Genomic DNA, 21,544 nt, shown 5'->3' with positions numbered 1-21,544 from the left:
CACCTAGGATGCCTCTGGGGTGAGTAAAACACAGCCTAATTTTCATTTTTGGGTGAACTAACCCTTTAAGCATTGATTGTTTTGATTTCTTGTGAGTGATGGTGAACAGGAGCTGTTTTTCAGGACACCTGCAGACCAGAGCAAAGCAGTCTCCACTTTAATTATCTCTCCCTACTGCCTTTCCATATTCATTATGCTCTATTCCACCGAGACACACACAAACCGACACACACTCACTTTCAGGAACTCTTGCACACACACACAGGAAACAAACGCACACACATAAGCAAAAGGAAACTATGAAACTGATGAGAGAGCAGGCAATTTTTTTAAGAAGGACAAACAAACATTTATATTAATTTCTCTCCTTTTGTTTTCCTGTCCGTTTCTTTGGCAGTGAAGTCATATTACAGCGGGATTCAGAACCCAAATAAGATTAGCTCTGGCTGAAGTGATGTCACCACTTTGACCTTTCCGACTGTCTGCCATTCCCAACAGGGCACCGCTGAAATAATGAGACTTCGTTACCATAGCAGCTTAATAGGTGCCAGTTGTAGAAACTGAATGAGCCAATCAGGACAGAGCAATGCTAAGTACCTTCTAGCTGGCCTGAAAAATATCCACTTTAGCCAACGAACATTCCTGACACGTCAAGCTGTTAATGCCCGAAAAGTGCAAATGAGTGTTAGGTTATTAAGAAACTGGCCTTTAACAAAAGGTGGCTTGGAAAAAAAAAAAAGACAAAAAACACTTCATACATATCAATACAATGGATAAATGATAAAGAGCCGTTGAATGAAGCGGAGCGTTCTGATTGGCAGTGACGCATGTTTCTGAAGGAGACTGGGTTGTTCAAATGGCCAATTAGCAGCTGATTCTGATGAATTCATTAGCATGTTCTCAGGTAATTAGAGGAAACGGCTGAGTGAATACTAAATATTCAACAGGAGAACAGACACAGTGCCACACAGCTCGCCGTGTTCCTCTGTAGACTCTCATTAGCATAAACACACACATACACACACTCTCTCAAGCGCCCAGCTGCACTACTGAGAGACTGTTTCATACACAGATATAAAAATTCACACCTCCAAAATAGCCTTTCCATTGCAGGAAGAAATGAAGACGTAGGTAAACAAAAAGTCTTCTATTAACACGCATAACATATTCTCAGCAAGAAATACATTCCTCATTGACAAACAACATCCTTAAAGACAATAATGAACCAATTTGATGAACACAGTTTTCTAGTTTTTCTTTTTTATATATAACTAATATGGTAAAACCTCATTTAACAGCATGTTTCATGAACGATACTTTCAAACTGAATAATTTCAAACCACTTCATATGCAACCAGTTTTTGTTGGGACAGGAAATAAAGTACAAGCGAAAAGACACAAAGACAAATCCTAACTTGGGAACAGACATCGCTAGTCGGAGTCGGTGGTATTTATAATTTAGTGGAAGGGACATTCTTATTCTGGAGAGAATTTCACAGGAATAAAATGTCGGAATTAAATTCCGACTGATGAATCCGAACATAGTGTTTACATGAATGCTAAATAAAGTGATCCGGTTGATGTGTGCAGGGCCGTCCTTTGGGCGGTGCAACTGGTGAGGTCGCACCGGGCCCCGCGGCGAATGGACGCGATCGTGAACGGGCTCAGGGGGACCCTAATGCTAAAACTCGATTGCGAGCAGACCGAGGGGGCCCTGCATCAGTTAATGACGGCCCTGGATGTGTGCATTTATTTGTCACAATGTTCAAATCAGTTTCCAGCTGTTTTTGCATACTAACCATCCTCCTTCTCTTTGTTTTAAAAAGCAAACTTAATATTTATCTATTTTGGGTCTTAATTAGTAGATGACAAGCATACGAAGCTTTGTGCAATGATGCTTATATTATTCAAGCAGTAAAAACAGCCGTTCCCGTGTCCAAAACTAGATGTCTGCAGATGAGAAGCAAACACGTGTGGCACAATGTTATCCTGCACCACTTCACAGATGATGAGTGGAAAGAAAATTTCAGATCGACACAACAATCATTTATCATGTTCAACAACAATGGCTCGTTCTGTGCGTCATGAGTCATTACACCATTTCTATGCCATTGCACATGTGCGAAACTTTCCAGTTCAATCCGATCAAGTGTTTACATCTTCTATCGAACGTAGGGCTGTGAATCTTTGGGTAAACAGTGAATCGATTAGATTCACGATTCATATGGTTTTGATTCGATTCAAGAAAGATTTTTGCAAATTCAGAACGATTCAATTTGATTCGATTCGACTCGATTCACAATTAAATTCGAAGCGATTCGAGAAAATGAGTGAATCATTAACCCATAGTTGAACGGATTAAAAAAGTTAATCCCACCTATCTTAACCCGATAGGTTGCCATTTTTATTCCGATTGAGGTGTTTATACTTTTTTTCAGATTGGACTTTTAAACCGACTGCAATCGGAATACAATGCTCCATGTAAACGCACCTATGATACATAAAATGCTAGCTGCGAAATTAGCCTTAACAAGGCAAAAGAATAGGTCAACTTATTCCAACATTTTTCAAACAATGCTATTAAATACAATACATCATAGGAGATATGATGCTAATGACACTGTGGTGGGTAAAACTTTCAGGAAAAAGGGGAAACTACAAAACTAGGCTATGAAAACAATTCTAATGGTACATTTTACACAGGTCCTATATAAGAGCCAGAGGTGGCTGGTGAAGAACATAATGTTTAATAAAAATCTCAACAGTCTGTTGAGCCCTAGAGTTAGATTTTAGAAGAAGCCAAATCTGTCTGACAGTGTAGGAGAGAATATATATAGATCTAAGTAACTTCTCTCTTTCAGTACCCAACATAGAAAAGGCCAAGAAAAAGCCTCCTGGTGCCCATGCTCTCCAGGCCAGCAGGATAACAGTGTTTAAAAGTAAGGGGAGCAGGGCAGGTTCTGGGATAATGGCACCCCTGGTACAGGGTACCAGTGCGCGGATGGCGGGGGTTGAAAGGGCACAGGGAGGAGAGGTGGGATCCAAGACTGCCAGCCCATCTGTTCAGTCAACACACAGGCGGAGAAGCAAGAAAAACAGCGTGAAATTTCTGCTATCACTACTGCCACCATGCCAGGATCTTCATCAAAGAGCAGAGACACTGTGAGACATGAGACGACATGGAGTGATGGAAAAACTAATGCAGCATGAAAGGGTGAAGGAAGTGGATGAATAGAAAATGGGAAGTAAGTACAGAATGAAAACGTTGGAGCTGTGATGCAGTGGTTAGTGTCACATACTGAAGCTAAATATTGATGTTACTCTTTCTTTGAGTCCAATCATGGGCATTAAATAAAAAATTGTGTCATAATTTGTCATTCCAAACCGGTATGACTTACTTTCTTCTGTGGAAATCAAAAGAAGATATTTTGAATACTATTAGCTCCCAGTGACTTCCATTATATGGACAAAAAAAATTACAATGAAAGCCATTGAGAACTGAAACTGTTTGGCTATCAACTAGGGCTGCACGATAAATCGTATGCGATATTTAATGCGCATCTTGTCAGAAAGCCGGTTCTGTAATCAGCGGTAAATCTCCATCACATGCGGGCTTTCACATTGAGCAGCATTAACTACACAGAGCTGTTGTTCACTGAGGAGCTGCGCAAAAAATCGCGCGAATATGAACGTGGTTTTGCGCAGCTCGTCAGTGAACAACGGCTCTGTGTAGTTAATGCTGCTCAATGTGAAAGCCCGCAGGTGATGGAGATTTACCGCTGATTACAGAACCGGCTTCACTGATAAGATGTGCGTTAAATATCGCATGCGATTTATCATGCAGCCCTACTATCAACATTCTTCAAATTATCTTCTTTTGTGTTCAGCAGAAAAAATAAAGTCATACAGGTTTGGATCCACATGAGGGTACGTTTTGAGTACAGTAACCTTTAATATGTCTTGAGGTGCTAAAATTACTTTTGTCAAAAACAGAAAACAGGCCCAAATATTGCACTTTCTGTGTCTTGTTTATAGTCACGAGACACCAAAACGCTCTGGCTAGGAATATGTCCATCATTATATTTTCAAGGATGACTACTGTATTTAAACATGAGTGGGTTTGCCAATCCCAAACATTTTCTATGGGGCCATGCTGAGCCCTGGTCCACATTCAGGTAATACAGATTCAAATCTGAACTATCGTGTCCTTATTTCTTCCCAACATGATTTCCTCCAATATATTGAAAAAGCCTAGAACAAAAACCTAAAAAAAAAAAAAAAAACCTAAAAAAGGCCAAAATTATGATAAAGAGCAAGAAAAGAACAAAAAATGAAAGAGCAGAATGAGATCAGATAATGAGTGCTTGAAAGAGAAAGACGGAACGAGGATTAGATGAGGGACAGGTGGAGACCACTCACACTATAGGAAGTTCCACACGTGCTCGTCAATAGCAAAGAGTAAAAAAGCAAGAAAATCTGTTGTTCTCACATCCTCGCAAACATAGCCATGGGGTATCTGTGCATTTGAGTGGCACTGGGGCCCCAGAGGGGAGGTTACAGATGCCAGGGGCCACTTTTGACTGATGTGTGTGCATCAGCCAGACCACAAAAGGCCTCATTCTGCTCTTTTCATATTCCTCCAATCATCTTCATCAATGGCTCTATAATTAAATCACAATCAATTACTCTATATGAGAAGCCTTAATTAAAGCCAGTGCTCTGACAATGCTGCAACAATCAGTGCAACACTACAGAAAAAAATTTATGAATTAGGATGTCTGTTAAGGTTTTATTATGCTTTTGAAATATCCACGGCAAAGGCACTATGGCAGATTCTGTAATTTCCAGTAATTTTACAATTCAATAGCAGATTCCATGCCTGTTTTTGACAGCGAACACAATAATGTGGGCCACTTGTGTTCACACAGCCAGAAAGACCCCCAGGGCACTGAGCAGAGGAAAAAAATACAACAACAACAAAGAGACTGGAGAGTCTGGGACTTGACCTGGATTACACGCACTCATACACAGCGTGCCACCATTCATTAATTCCTGTAGTTTTTTGATTGTTAGTACAGCATGGTGTCTTAATCAGTCACCATTCCAGTCATCTGAATATTAACACGCCAATCAGACCAAAGGGCTTTTTGGCAGCAACAATACACAAACCACATACCGCTTATTCAAAGTGCGTATCTCTGATGCACGTCCATGAAACGTAGGCAAGAAATGAAAATTCATCTATTTTCTAAATGCATGTTATTGATCTTATTTTTATTTTTAATCAAAACGTCACTCAATGAAACTCAAAAGTTTCAAGCTTGTGTTCAAATCTGCTTCCATTTAATCAACAAACGACAGATAGAAGCAAGGTCCAAAGTTCCACATTTTTCTCAGATGTACATCACAACATGAATGAAAAGATCTGTTGCGACTATAATTTATAGGATTTTTCGTAGCTAAATGAGAGATGACAGTAAACAATAGGGAAGAAGGCAGGCAATGGGATGCAGACACAACACAAGCCAGATTAGAACCCGCATTGCCCATTTAAGCACCACAGCTCAATGGGCCTAAAAAACACAAGCATACTGAATTTATGTGTAAACCATTTGCAAACAATTCTTAGATAATTCATACAGGTAAATTCAATCCAAGAATCGCTTTACAAATGATTTAAATACAAATGGTTCTGCTTGTCTTTCATAAACAAGGTCCCTCAAAGCCATGACTATAACATCTATTTTTAAGAGCATTCTTCTACTCTGCGTTCTTTCCGTTGGTCTGGCACGAAGGTATGGGCTGCTTTATTGTCCTATATCCTTCCAGGGGATGAAACAGAATTATTGATGTTAATTTCCTGTGTTGATCTGTGGCGGGACAAGTAAGCGCACCCTCATCTGGAAAGATCAAAGGCAGGGGCTGTCACTCTTAAACCACACGGACATGGCGTAGAGAACCCTCCAAGCCAGATCTGATCCATGGCTTTCTAAACTCTCCACTACAACAAGAGGAAGTGTGAGAGATCACTCATCCCGGAGATTGATCGCAGGGAACACAGCTCTTGACGTGATTGGAAACACATGGAAGTTGAAGTTCTATATTCTGACCACCTTTCTCCATCCCTTTCTTTCACTCTGTCCTCCCAGTCATTCTTTTTTCCACCTTCCTTTGCAAAAGAAGTGCTTAACCTTTTTTGCGAGAGAGATCTAGGGTGAGATTTGCTTTGAGCATCTGGGGTGAGTAATGGTGGAGGAAGCCAATCAATACCTCTTTGCCTGATGATGGCCATTCAGGGTGTAATTGCGTCGGGTGCCTTTTCCTCCAATGGAACATAACTGCTCCTTTCATCTATTCACCTTTTATTAGACTCCACCATTTTTGGCTTTGTCTAACCTCTAATGGCTCTCAGACCCGTTTTGTCTTCTTACGGGTGCTTGAGTGCTTCAGATGACAGATGTATTAAACTAAGGACATGCATATATGACCTTCTAGCTCCAACAAGAAGACCTTACGGTCTGAGGCTACTGACGGTTTGAATTACAGAAGTCGTGCGAGTCAAGGATCTTTGGCCAAAACCCCAAAGGCCGGTTTGTTTTCCCGAGGCGTGAACATGGCCATGTGGTGACATCCCAGATACATCTGCACCAGCTGTCTTCGGCACGACTGCCTGTTCTTTTGATGCCAAACCTCCCACCGCAATAGCACCATCCATGTCGCACGAATACATTATCGGCTTTCATCACGTCAACGATGCTTCATCGCACCTCGTCAACCAAGAATCCTGCTAATTATGTATAGAGACTCTATGGTGTCTCTCCTGAACGTCGTGGAGGACAACTGCACATTAAAATGGATGTCAGAGGCTGGCAATGTTAGCGCACATTAAAAAGGCACTGCTGTTCGGCTCTGGCCATCAGATTTGAACCGTAGAGTTGATCGGAGACAATCTGCTCACGGTATGGAGGAGAGACAGAGGGAGGACAGAAGGGAGGTGATGGAAACACTTGCCTGGATCCGTACAGGGGGTGGCAGGCAGCAGAAGGAAGCAGGGTTGGATGAACAATGGAACAGACTGCCGAGCAGAACGCCTCCCCCCTGCTCAGATCTCTGGCTTCTGCTCTTGGTCACCACAAGTCCTCAGAACTTCAGAAGAACTTCTCCCAGTGTGCTTCATTTGTGACTGAGGATACTTTCTCCAGTGACTAGCCTCACTCTTGTCTATGTTTTTGAGTGTACAGACAAAACCAAAGTGGAGAAGTTTGGTTTCACTTGGAGACATTTTCCTCAGACCATCAATCCAGGAATTCTGAGCTCCATCACATCCCTCAAAATATTGAGCAGGGCTCATTACTTAAAAACCGATTATCAACAACACCAAAAATGTTCTGAAGATAGATAATTGGATTTTTGGTAGTCTATAAATAGTGATGCATGACATCAGTAACATATTGGGTACTGGTTGATATTGAAGCACTTCATTTTAACAGGACCATCGGTATTTGATATTTAATTGCGAATGCATGTTTCTCATATCTTTAATTTAGATTGCCTCTGCTAGATTATCATCTAATGCTCAATTAAAGTTAATCTTTAAAACACTAATAATTTAATAACTCTATCAAATGCAATCTTTAGCACATCCACTTTTCATACTGTACATTAAATGTTGTGATGTCTAAATTCACTTATAATATAGTATACTAAAGTAAAATGATTTAGTCTTTCAAATGTAATGTATTAAGACAAAACAGAATAGAATTTTAACACCAGCCATTTAACAGTTATCAGACTTAACATGAAATTAATTATTGGCTTATCTGTACAGGCCAGATTTTTTATATCAGTCTTTCTCTATCTCTAAATATTCATATGAGAACTTCCATTTCCTGTTGATTGTATTTTACCCCCAACATTTGATTGACATGCCAAATCAACTGTAATAAGAAATTATTTCACCGTCCATATTGAGGTTGGCATCTTCAATTTATCTCACTATGGCTGAGACAAAAAAAAAAAGTAGTGAAAAAAAAGTTACCACACAGTACACAAACCAACAACTCAGCGATGGTGAAAAATGCTTTAGATCATAAGGCTTCATAAATATTCCAGAACCCCTCCATGAACTCAGAATTTGAGCATATGGCAAATGCTATAGCCTGAATCCGGACCGTAGGTGGAGGTAAAAACCCGTGAGGTCTAATCATACACACAGCGCAACAGTAATCTGTCATGTTCATTAGCACTCGCGGTGTACATCGTTAGTAGTATCCACAGAGCACCATAATGGCTCAAATTACACCGTCATCCTCAGTTATAATCACCCCACTTTCCACAGCCATTAAACTGAGCAAAGAAAGCCTGCGAGTCCGCAGAGACTGGAAATAACCCAAAAAAGGCAACAATACATGCTAAAAGAGGGTTCGCTACATTTGGGATTTGTAAAATATATAAAACATTCTCTATATTGTCTTAATGGCGATCTGCTTCATAAATCACCAAAAAATGCATTACAGAAATGAAGCACAACAACATGATGAAATTAAATGAGGATAATAGATTCTGATCATTTCGCAAGACCTTGTTGCTCTCAAACTTTTTGATTTAAGAACTCTATTAGGCAGAATCACATGAGGTACCTGACCTCCATAGATCTAATGGTTCTTCCATTATGTCTTGTTGAATAGTTACACTGTGTCTACATCTAAACCCAACAAATTTACAGACTAACTAATCATCGGCCCATATGGAACTATTAACCCCTACAGATGCAAAACCATCTGCGGCCATAAAGTTTCTGCCTGCCTGCCTTTAAACATGAAAACTTTGGGGTTTGTTTAATATAAAACAGATTAATGCTTATTCTGAATTAAAATATACATCATTTTCAGTGATAAACCAGTTTAATAACCAAAACAGAGTTCAGATATGGATTGAGATTTTACTCTTATTCACATATCTTGGCCATTAGGACACCGTGAGGTCGTGTGCTCAGTACAGTGTCTCTTTGTTTATACAGCAGAATAATGGAAATACTTCAGACGTCTGTGGTGCTAGACAACTCTTTCATTTAGTCAACTAAAGAGGGTTTGACAGGCACCATCCAGGCTGCAAGTACAAATTCTCTGAGCTAGCATAGACAACTGACCTCATATACACATAACATAACAGGAAATGGCAGGTGCTTGCATGTTTCTGATTACTTGAGGAGCATTATGGGAATATTCAACCTCAAAGAGCTTTCAACCTCCTGTTGCAAATGAGTTGTTGAGAAGATGGACTTCAGAGAATTTCTCACTTGGAAAGGTGCAAATTAGCCTGTGACTACAGTTAGAGATGAGATGGAAAAAAAGACACTGGCACAGAGATTTTCAGAAGAACTTTTCTGCTCATGATGTCCATGGAGTCAATATTGATGCTGTATATCAAACCAAAAAAAAGCTACTTCATGTCAAAATACTTTGACGACATTTACTGAAAAATTGGACTCTGCAACAGTTTGTATCTTAGAGGAAAGTTTCTTTGGAAACCATGATGCAACTTTATTTCTCTGATGAATATAAAGTTCAAAAGAACACCATTTATTTGAAATAGAAATCTTTTGTAATGTCAATAATGTTATTGCAGTCACATTTGACCAATCTAAGGGCGTTCACACTTCTTTTCTGACAAGTAAAATAAAATCTGGTAGCATTTTGGTTACAAATAGCAGCCAAGGGCGTCTTTTGTTGCTATAAAACAGCTGCAACAGTAGCCTAGTGCTGTGTGGTGCATAGGAGAATGTCGGTTCACAACGACGTTTGTTGGTGCACAGCATTATACGAGGAAGGAAACAGTATGGTGCTTACAACAATTCAGTCCAGGAGCTCCGGTTGGATGATGCATCCATTTTTTCTTGTTGTTCCTGTTGTTATGGAAACGACAGGTTTCGCTATTCGCTTGTCATTGGTCAGCTGTCAAAAAGGCACTTGACATAGGGCGTTTTTTTTTTTTTTTCAGAAAAGTTGAACTTTTTTCAACATGAAAAGACGCTCTGAGATGCAGAAAAGACACCGGCAGTGGCGTTTAAAAAAGCGCTCAGGACATTTCTAAAAACACGGTTTACTCCATAGGATTATATAGTAAAACAGACACTGCCAGCTCTAAAAAAGATGCCAAGTGTGAACATAGCCTAATGTGTGCTTGCTGAATAATAATAATTATAAAAACAAAAAAATTCTTACTGACCCCAAACTTTTTCATAACTATACAATAGTGTATTTACCCTGAAATCAACAGATCTGAATGAAATACTGATCAATGGATCAGTTAGGATGGAAATTGTATTGCATGAATTAATGACATGTCATTAAATGTAATCAATGATAAATGTGAACTCTTATTCAAAAGAGCAGAAAGAGAGGAAAATCCTGTTTTTCATGATACGTCCCCTACACACACACACGCAAAATCAGAACAGTCTGCATCCCGTAAACACAGACAAATTGGGTCAGAATAAGAATTATTTGTCACCAGCCAGTAAACATAAAATAAACAGTATATTCTATACTGCACACACATGCTGCATATGATTATTAAACGACTTCCAGAAAGAAAAGAAAAGCACTGTTCCTGCAGCTCCTATTTAGCTGTTCCCATTCATTTCCGCTCAAATCTACCATATTCTCGTGCTGATTGTTACCTTTCAGAGCCTGGTCTAAGCAAGCCTGCCACATCTTCACTCTTTAATGTAATCAAAGGCAGGAACAGGCCTGTATTGAAAAAAAGGATACGTCGGAACAAGAGCCTTAGCACAGAGGCGCTACAGATGAAGAAAAAAAAAGACAATGAAAAAGAAAAGACCCATTGAGCGGTGGGACACACAGACCCAATCACATATTCATGCCATTTTCCATTCATCCAATCATCTTAATCAGAACATTGCATCTTGGGAATCAAAGGGGAGATGATTGAACTTCCATTAAAGAGGCCTTTTAGTGATTCATATGTAGATGGAGGGGAGAACAGCGGCGGCCAGTTAGCTACTGTATACCTCCACTCGAACCACACGCATGAACCTCCCCGTGATACCGTTACCATGGTGAACCGAAGACTGAGACGACCATACCCTTTCACAGAAATAAACCTATCTCCAAATCACAGCGCTTGTAAAGGCGAGCTGGGCGCCGGTGTGGGCAGCTGTCACCACTGATGACTGACATGAGCCATTTTATACTCCTAGTAGAGAGTCAAATTGGGGTTTAGGAGAGGGAGGCTGGTCCTTGATCTAAATCGTAGACACCCAACATCTGATAAAGAAAGACCCGCAATGTTTCTCACATTTAAAGGTTTTTGGACACTTAAGCGACACTTAAAATGTCATTTCATTCATTAAAAAAAAAAAAATAGGCATCTGAAATAAGGCATAAACATGTGTAGTTTAAATCACATTACCTATGAACATCTACCTACGTTTGACAGATAAAATGTCACAGTACTTTTCCTCTTAATTTAAAACCTAACAAATATAATTTTGTGAAATGTTATGCTTGAAATGATTATTTTTTTTTAATAAATGCCAGTTGTTCTGATATTTTGTTTTATAATGAACTGACATTCATACATTTTTAAGTGTGACTAAACTAAAGTGTCCAAATTGTTTTTGGGGCTTCTATATCGACCACCACGTGTCTCTGCTTCTGCCCTGCTGTGCGGGGCGAAGTGATGTCACTTCCTATCCAAAGGCTTTTTGCTGATGAGCATCAGACTTGGTTGCTGACTTGATCAAACATACAAACACACAGCAGGAAAGACATTTGGAAATGTGTTAATTGAGAGAGAGAGACGAGGAACAAGGGGGGCCGTCGCTCCGTCAGCAGGTCTGTGAGGAAGGGGTGAGGTAAGCTGCACCATCTGTGACTCTGACACTTGTTTCAGAAGCTTTTAGAGGCCATTAGCACACTCACTAAAGGTCACACACCAGTGATCAAACACACACACACACACACATACACACACACATGCATACAAACATTTTCACATATAAATAAACACTGATTTACAAACAGATGCAGATACACAATAAATCAACCTCAGGCTAAATATGAATATGACAAGAGAAGAGTTAAGGATGCAGCCAGCATGTACCTGTCAACCTCACTGAGCATCATCATGGTGTAACAGTGCCTTTGAAAGACAACAGTAAAACATGAATATGACTCAACAGTGCTGCAGACTGTGACGAAAACGCAAAAAAATGTGACAATAGATAGATAAATAAATAAAAATATGTGACTATTTAAAATAAAGGCAGGGAAATGAAAGATTAGTAAGGAATTGTTAGTAGTTACATCTCGGGGATATTCACACAATGTTTTTCCTGCTCTATTTTTATCATGCATACTGTAAGTCAACTACACAGTACAGCAAGATGTTTTTGTCACTTCAATATTTAGTGATCAGTCTTGTTTTGTACACATGCAGTGATTTAAAGAAGTGGCAACCGCATTCTACAACTAACTACAAATGAATTCACCAAAATTATATGCAGTGTGTACGAAACCACTAGTTAAAGGCAGAGTGAGTGATTTTTCAAAAACACTTTAGAAAACTGATTCGGGCCGAATCGCAAAACAAACTTGTAGCCAATCAGCAATAAGGGGCGTGTCTACTCGTGATGTGGAGGAGAGCGCGTTCAGTGCAAAATCACTTCCTGCCCTCCAGCTGCATTTCGCGCGTCATCAGTGACGTCATGTGCAAACAACCTATGGGTGAGTAACACCGTGTCTACAACAGCTAAAGTCTGCCTACACTGGACGCGATCAAACGACCGTTGAAAACCATTTGAAATTTGTGTCAGCACGTCATAAATAGAACCCGGCAGCAGTTTTCTGTCGTGGATTTGTTGCGCCGCACCGCTCACGTCCGTAGACACGGTGTAACATTGGTTTTGCTTTGTTTCACAGAACTAATCGTTGCCTGGGTTGCGTACGTATGTGTGGGACGGAGCTATCAAAATAGGGGCAAGACCCTTTTGGGGTAGGGGCGTGTTTGTTTAGGTGATTTCAAATATCAACATTGGCTACCAGAAATCACTTACTCTGCCTTTAAAGACACACTTAAACATGCATCAGGGATGTGTTTGCCAGATCTTGTTAGAAAAAACAGCAAAAAAGAAGCCCAAATAAGCCCAAAATGAACCTAAATAAGTCCAAATGCGTTATAATTGGAAAAATACCCACAGAGGTACACTTTATTAACTCCATATAGTGGCTCACTTTATGAGCGAAGCTCAGACAACAAGCCCAAATAGGCTTATAATTAGTGGACATGGCAACATTACAGGAGCACGCTTTGTGAAGCAGCCTTCTGAGCATAAAACACAGCACCAACGTCAATAATGGTTTTGTTAATTTGCCAGACATAACAAATCTTTGTTAACTAATATTACTTTAGTCAAGAATGGTGAGGTCTATTGGGTTAAACTGTTTGGAATTATGTTTTTGTTCACAGCCGAGAGACGCCAAAACTTTGCTGTGGTCACCAACATGCCAATTATTTGCGGTTCGGGAAAAGCATGCATTTACAGTTGTTAATCTGAAACGTCACAGAGTGTACGTAGAGTTTCTATTGGTCAATGTAAACATGCACTAAGGCTTCTTTGACCTTAGCAATGTGCCTCAATTTTCTCGCCATCTTGTGCAAAGAGCACTGTATTTTCAAGACACTTTATCAGGCTTTAACTCAAGACCATTTCATCTATCTGTTTTCAAACGCAAGAACAAGAATACATGTGAACACACCCTTAAAGTACATAGCAGAGTTTCCTTCATCACTATTTGGCTTCTTTTAGTTGAGTCATCCTTGCTACACGCAACAATGAATGGCACAATCGGTGATGTCAAATTTGTGAATGCATAATCTTATGAGCTGGTGGGTTTGAATACTCTTATGAACGAGTTTGTTTTAATGAATCAGTTGAAGAGATTCACAAATTTGTCTCAAAAGCTCTTTCCACAAATACATAATTCTTATGAACCAATGTGTTGTAATGAATCAATTGAACAGATTCATGAATCAGTCTCAAAAGTTATTTCCACAAATCAATCATTCTTATGGACCAATGTGTTGTAAAGAATTAGTTGAACAGATGCACAGATCAGTCTCTAAAGTTCTATTCACAGATGACTAACTTTTATGAACTAGTTCATTTTTATGAATCAGTTGAACAGATTCACAAATCAGTCCCTAAAGTTCAAATTAATAACTCTTATGAACAAGCAGGTTTAAATTAATCAATTGAACAGATTCACAAATTGCTTTAATACTATTTCTTTGCTTTGTTTTAAGTCTTATTTGTGTTACCAAAAACTTTTCATAAAGAAAATGTCCATTATCATGGCAGCTGTGGTGGAATTCGCTGGAAGGCAAAATGGCCTAGAGATGTGAGGATAAATGAGAGGAGAGAAGCAGAAGAGCGAGAAAGAAAAGAGGACAGCTGGTGACAGAACGGAGGGAGTGGGCCTGCTGCAGTCTCTGTTAATGGCAGTAGCAGGAGAAGTGAACATTTGTTCTCACTCTCTCTGCACTACATAAACATCCGCAGAGAGAGCAACACCATCATTACACACACACAGGAACTTTTTCTTTTTTTTTTCTCTTTAATTGCACCCCTCCAGTCCTTCAGCTATCCATCATCATGTATCCTGCTGAAAAAAAAAATCTTAAAGGTGGTTTGGTGGTTTTAGCTGGTCTAGCCAGGCTGGGAGACCAGCCGACCATCTCAGTTTGGTTTGAACTGTTGTTTTTTTTCTTCAACATGGTACAGCGTTGCCTTCAAAACTGTTTATCAAACATGGCTGACTTAAAAGATCCTGTTAATCTCTTGCCTTACAAGGTAAAGCTGAAAGCTGCATTTCTCCCTCGCCTCTAATGGGAGACAGTCATATGTTCGGTCACAGTTTTACATGCAAGCCAAGAGGCTTTGAGGAACTGCAATTTTGCTGAATTGCTCCACATTAAGGTTAATTATGTAATATTTCATTTCTGATAAAAAGTAGCTGTGTTGATAAGAAAAGTGAAGTCTGGAAGTGTTCAAAACTGTGTAGTTTCACTGAGGGACATTTGAAGTGTCTGAGAAGAAATGGCTCAGATCTGACTTCAGGACAGAGGAAAAGATTACTGCATATTATGGGTAAAAATAAAATAAAATAAAATAAAGCAGACACTTTCAACTCTAAATTTGGAAAAAAAGACACTGTAAAATGTAGGTACATGCTTATTTCTATGCGTAAAATCACTGTAATTCACAGCCTTGTGGCTTATTACTGTGTGCGGTTACATTTGCGGCAGTAGGTTTCACAGGACTGTGTGTGTTATCCAGTGTAATATCTGTTGTTAAGTGTGTGTGTTTGTGTGTATCACAGCAGCAGAATGAGGGGCATTTGGCAGTCCACACGGGCCTCCATCTGTCTGCAAGATGTAAAACATCCTAATGGGTCCCATCCTCCACCTGAGGCTATACCTTACCCTCCCATAGAGCTACTCCGTCTCTCTGTCACACACACACAAGCTATAAGGATCTCCTGTGGTGCTAAATCGTCAGTTTGTCACACAAACACACTATACTAGTAATGTACCACTAAACTTCACAAACACATGTATTTATACACTCTAACAATACTAAACAATGTGCTGTACACACACATAGAACATGGTGAAACACAAAGAGAACTCAACTCACAAGTGATTCCAATGAAGTCTAAAAATGTGATACTCTAAGTGAGCATAAACTCACATTGTAGACATAAGCACTTGGTAAAATCATCAAAAGGACCAAAAAGTACAAACCTAATAGCAGAATTCCTCAAATAAAAAATTGTTAATAAGTCAGCATATTTCAAGCTACTATATCACAGCAACTGTTTACACGTCCGGCTTCTCTTGTATGAAAATTGCTACACATGACAAGCGGAAAAATGGCAAGAAAAGCTTTACATGTAATGGCAACTATGTATTATTTTTAAAATGCAACATTAACATGGCAGTAATTTAAATATAGCTTTCATAAAAAATACAAAATAAAGCATTAATGTTAAAAAAAAAAAATCATGTTATTGTTAATTTTTTGGTTTTACAGTGCATCAGAAAATGCTAAGAGACAATGCGCTACTTAATAAAGGGTGTGCTAAAACAACAGAATGTAACAGAAAATAAGAGTGTTATTGTATGACTCAGTAACCTGTTACAAGATTTTGAAAGGAAGGGCTTGATGTAAACATCTGGCCTTTGAATGCTAAGGACTGAGAAACAGTGAGACATAAAAGGTTGATTTTCCTCTTTTGTCATATGTTTATCATTGAGCTGCAGGGCCATATCCTGGCTTAATGTCCCAGATTTGCAGCACTGCTCTGACCCATAGACACAGCTACCACCACATCAACACTGCCACTATCAGCAGAATGGACACTAGCCAGTGACTCCCACTGGGCACTAAATAGTGGCCAATAACACTGAATCTGAGCCAGGCAAAGAACAAAATACTATCCGCACTGGCCAGCTAAAGATTTAACAGGCACATATAACATTGAGATGGAAAACAGAGGAGGAAACTGAGTCAGAAAATAAATATTTCATCTAGACAGTGACAATGTGTAGGGTTTCTGACCTCAAATAAGAGATTTGTGTTCAGTATCAGAGAACCCGAATGGTGTCTGTAGCCATACTGGCTCACTTTACAACAAGATAGCTGACATTCAGTTTAACAAATCTTCATTTGATGGTAAATTCAGACTGAAATACCTCCCCTCAGCCTCTCCTGAATTACAGGAATAGTTCAGCCAAAAATGAAAATTGCGCATTTTATTCATTCCAAACAGTCTTTGGTTCATTTTGGAGTTCGTAAATTAACAGCAAACATGCCTGTAAGAACATAAAGGTTTAAATCCCTTTAAAAGCTCTAAATGAAGACTGTTTTTTCAATGAGAGACATTTTAAGCACTTGGAAGCACAGATTTACAGTCGGTGGGGTTAGAGGCCATGTTTCTCAAGGGGCGTCTCAGCTAGTCTGTACTTCACCTGCTCTTAACCTTTGAGGTCAGACATCCCAAACACACATAATGCTAATTGAAAAGGGCAGTCAATATTTTTCTATCAATCTACAGAATGCTTGAGATGCTTCAAAAAAAAAATATATATATGAGGACACGAGAGGAATATGTGAAGGGATAAAAAGAAAAAAAAGGTGAACAAAGGTGAGAAACCCTTGACATTATCAAGAGCAGGCCACTTAAAGCACAATATCAAAATGAACTATGTAGCCTAGAGTTAAACCAACTAAAATAACACAAAAAGAGGAGCCACAACACAAATGTGCAATTGGTAGAGATTATTCTCTTGGGAAAACAATTAATTTATAGCTTATTCATCCTGAATCAGCTGATTCAGGACCATGTTTAAATGAGACAACTGTCTCAAGGTGCTTTCTAGTTCATCTTCAAAAAAAATCAAGCTTCCTGGGGGTGTCACCAAAATTGCAACAGAGTAACCTGACTTGTCTTAAAGGAAATTTGTTTGGACGTGAATATCTATAGTCAATGGGGATGCTTTGTTTCTTTTTAAAATTATGTTGTGACCAAAAAAAAAAAAAGATTTCAAAAAAAGTGCTAAAAGTTATGCTAATATGTGATCAAAATACAGTAAAAATAATATTGTACAGTAATATTGTGAAATATTACAAATTAAAAGAACTATTTTCTATTGTTATATATTTTCACATTTAATGTATTCCTTCATTTTAAGCAGCCATTACTCCAGTCTACTCCAGTGGAGATTGTAATACTTTTTTTTCAGGATTCTTTGATGAATATGAAGTAAAAAAAATAAATAAATAGAAATTCTTTTCAACATTCAAAATATATTTAATCTTTACTATTTTGATTAATTTACTGCATCCTTGTTGAATAAAAGTGAGCATTAATTTCTTTCTTTTTTTGTTTGTTTGTTAATATTACCCTATACATAAGAAACAGCTTATAAAAATAAAGAAATGAATAAATCAATCTTAATTCCAAACTTTTGACTGGTAATGTATGAACAGGCCTTCAAGTTAACTCCCTGACAGTCCCAAAGAATAAAGGGATTTGGGTGGGTTTATGTAGATGCACAAGCTTACAATAAAGGTCATGTTAAGCAAGGACTCATCAGTTACCCCAGCTATGCAAGAGTGTTCACATTCCCTGGACCTTCAAAAAGTTGACTTATGGAGAATTTTACACATTTTCAGTCCATTTAATCTGTGGATATTTGGCCTGCTCAGGGTGACAGGGTAATCTCACGGCAAAAGATTCTAGGTTACATCAGTTTTGAGCGAAGGCTGTGTCACATTCTGTGGCGAGCAGCATCACCACACAGCTCTCGAACCCACATCTCTAATCCCTGCTGCCTGCCAAATATAAATAAATAAAACTACGGTGGTATTCAATAACCTTTACATCCCTCACCCCATCAACCGCCGACAAGCCAACACATAAACGCTTATCTCCTCAGAACAACGGTGCACATTAGAATGATTGCATGGGCGCGGGAGGAGAGCTGGCCGCAGTGGGCGCACTGGCAGACTCTCGGCAGACACACGGAAGAGGAAAAACAGTGGGATTAACAGAAGCAAGAGCCGTATCGTAGCCCGCATTTCCTGACGAGTCAAAACGGTTCACCTTGAGAAAGACACCAGCTGAATCAAGTTTCCCGGCTGTTTTCCTCACTCCGCTGTTTCTGTTTCTCTCTCTCTGCTGGAATATTCCACGTGTTGCTGTAACAGCATGGTGTGCCTTTCAGTTTTCCCGGCAGTCATCCAAATTAAAACAATTATAGAGCTAATTGCCCGTTAGGTGGAGCCTGCCGGGGCGTCCATGCTCTGATTTGTAGAATCACTCATGCGGGTCCATCCTCCACTGTGATGGAGCCGCCTGGTCTTGATGGTGCCGGTGCCGGAGCCAGTGCTGGCCGATCGACGGGCAGATGGGCAGGGGTTGGCACAGGTGCCCACCGTGATGCAAATTAGGCCTGGCACTGGCGCGGTGTGAAGACGGGGGAGATTGAGCGCTGTGACGCTGAGACGGCGTGCCATATGGAGCTGGGGCTGACTGCTCTGTTTACCAGCGGTCGAAGTCAGTTACACACACGCAAGTGGGCCGAAACATTTTCAACCGTGAGTATGAGCCAACCGAGCATCCCAACAGCAGCTCGGGCCAAAATTCCGTCTCACAACATGTGACCGACCAGCGACCCATCACTGCAGTTTAGCATGTGCGTCAAATCAACAGTCATCCATCCTGACCTTCACATGTGTGGGAGAATCTGTTAATCAAACCAGCCTTCATATGAAAATTAAAATCATTTACTCACCCTCACATCGTTCCAAACCTGGCTTCTTTCTTCAGTGGAATGCACAATAATCACTCTTTGAATTAAATTACAATGAACAGGGACCGGAGCTTTCAAGTTTCAAACAAGACTCAAAAACACCATAAAATAAATGTTGTTATTCAAAATTTTGAAAGTTATTTACTGATATTTATCCTAGCTTTTATTAGAGCCCATGACAGAAGTAGCAATATACGATTCTTGAATAATTAGCTCTTTTAGGTCTGATCTCTTGAATGAATCAGTTGATAAGATTTATAAAACTGAAGTGCTCATTCACCAAACTGACTCAATCCAGTTGCAACAATTAACAGCTCACTGGAAAGATAATGAGTGAATAACAACCTTTTGGTCTATTTACCAAAAGAAAATATTGAATGACTTTAAAATATAGTGTACCAGTCAAATGGACATCTTTCATTATATTTTTATGCTGCTTTTGTGCCTTTTTGAAGCTTAAAAGCTTCTGTCTCCATTCATTGTATTTGCATGAAAAAAGGGTGAACAGAACGTATTTCAAAACAACATCTTTTATGTTCCATAGAAGAAAGAAAGTCATACGGGTTTGGAAAAACATAAGGGTGAGAAAACTAGTTTTTGAGTAAATTCATTTTCCGGTGAACTGTCCCTTTAAGAGAGACACAAAACAACAAAGAAAGAAGAGGAGAGGGACGGACAAAAGGAAATACAAACACAAAAAACTGGGGTCTTGCCTTAGCAACCCGAATCCTTTCTTCTTGGTCTTCTTATCCAGCTCATCACCAACCTCCTCTGATTTCTTCTTCTCTTTTTCCTTTCCTTTGCTTTTCAACTTGTCTTTCTTCTTGCCTTTGGTCTTCTTCTTCTTGTCTTTCTTGTTCTCCTCATTGTCTCCTGCACCTTGTCTGGAGGAGCCGCTGGCTGGAGTATCTCGTCCAGAGCTCTGGTCCGACCCCTCATCTGTTCCAATACGACAAGCAAACATAAAATGTGATGAATATACAGTGGTCTAGCATAACTAAAATTATATACATTACACATTTCTTCTTGTGTTTATATAACATAAACAGCACAAATATATCTACTACAGTATAAATAGCATAGCAAAACCTCAACTGGTTTCACAAATTTCTATATTCACACAGTATTTACATTCAAAACTAGTCCTAGTATGGCCTATATCTCAGTTAGACTCAGGAAATATAAAAGATCTCTTCTGAGATATTTTTTCAGCTAATCTGCCCTGGAGCATCAAAAAGTTGCTCACATTATCATAATCAGAAGGAAACAGAAAGAAGGGATGCGGATAACTGGATAGAGAGAGGGGGAGGAAGAGGACGATTACAGATATGGATAGAAAAAGTGAAAAAAAGAGGCTTGGGTAACTGAGGAACCTGCTGACATAACCATCTGTTACTGGCTATCCACTGTGGGGCACTGTTTGTGTGTGGCGATCAATCGCGGCTGCATTATGTGTCTGCGCTCTGAGGTTTGTCAGATGGTAGCGGCGGTGCTGGGAGCAGATGTACGTTTACCAGGCTGCCTCAGAGAGCATGTTAAAAGAGAGATGAGGAGACGTGCGAAAAAGCATCAGTCTTTCATAAGCCTCACAGCGGCCATCCTACTAACCCTCCACTTGTAGCTCAGGGGAAGGTCCCGACAGCCCTGTACACTGCGATTTACTGATGGCTAGTTGTATCTTACAGGCCAAAATATGACAAGGGAAAAGACAAAGAAATTAGTGAGGGAAGAGACAAGAGAGATCTGGGCTTGTAACCGAAAGCTTGCAAATAGTAGTCGACCAATACGGTTTTCAATGGCCGATATTATGTGTAGAAAGTAGGGTGACCAATATATAGACATGCATTGACAAATGGTACACAGAATTGTGAAAACTACATTTACAATTACTTTACAATTACAATCAAATATGTTAAATAAAATTAAAAAATGAAATATTTTACCACCATTTTCTGTTTTAGTATTATTTAAAAGTATTTCCCAACCAGGGGGCCTCAGCAAACTTCCATAGGGCCCGATTTAAATTTAGTTATGTTAACAATCCTAATGAAAATTATTAAAAAAACAAAACAAAAATAAAGATTAAACTGACACACACACACACACACACACACACACACACACACACACACACACACACACA

The 21,544-nt window shown here is 39.4% G+C and overlaps 1 protein-coding gene across 6 annotated transcripts in view; it reads right to left on the bottom strand.

The window, feature by feature from the left end:
* The window catches only part of pard3bb (par-3 family cell polarity regulator beta b), a 336,571-nt gene that overhangs the window by 85,597 nt on the left and 229,430 nt on the right, over positions 1–21,544 (bottom strand). For all 6 annotated transcript variants that reach the window (XM_016486505.1, XM_016486504.1, XM_016486507.1 and 3 more), the window contains one exon: positions 20,115–20,340. In XM_016486505.1, the coding sequence (XP_016341991.1) occupies positions 20,115–20,340 (226 nt within the window). The remainder of the gene's footprint in view (positions 1–20,114; positions 20,341–21,544) is intronic.

The sequence above is a fragment of the Sinocyclocheilus anshuiensis genome, unplaced genomic scaffold, assembly GCF_001515605.1.
Source record: "Sinocyclocheilus anshuiensis isolate Anshui unplaced genomic scaffold, SAMN03320099.WGS_v1.1 scaffold9, whole genome shotgun sequence".
Lineage (NCBI taxonomy): Eukaryota > Metazoa > Chordata > Actinopteri > Cypriniformes > Cyprinidae > Sinocyclocheilus > Sinocyclocheilus anshuiensis.
This window is presented reverse-complemented; position numbering and strand designations above follow the sequence as displayed.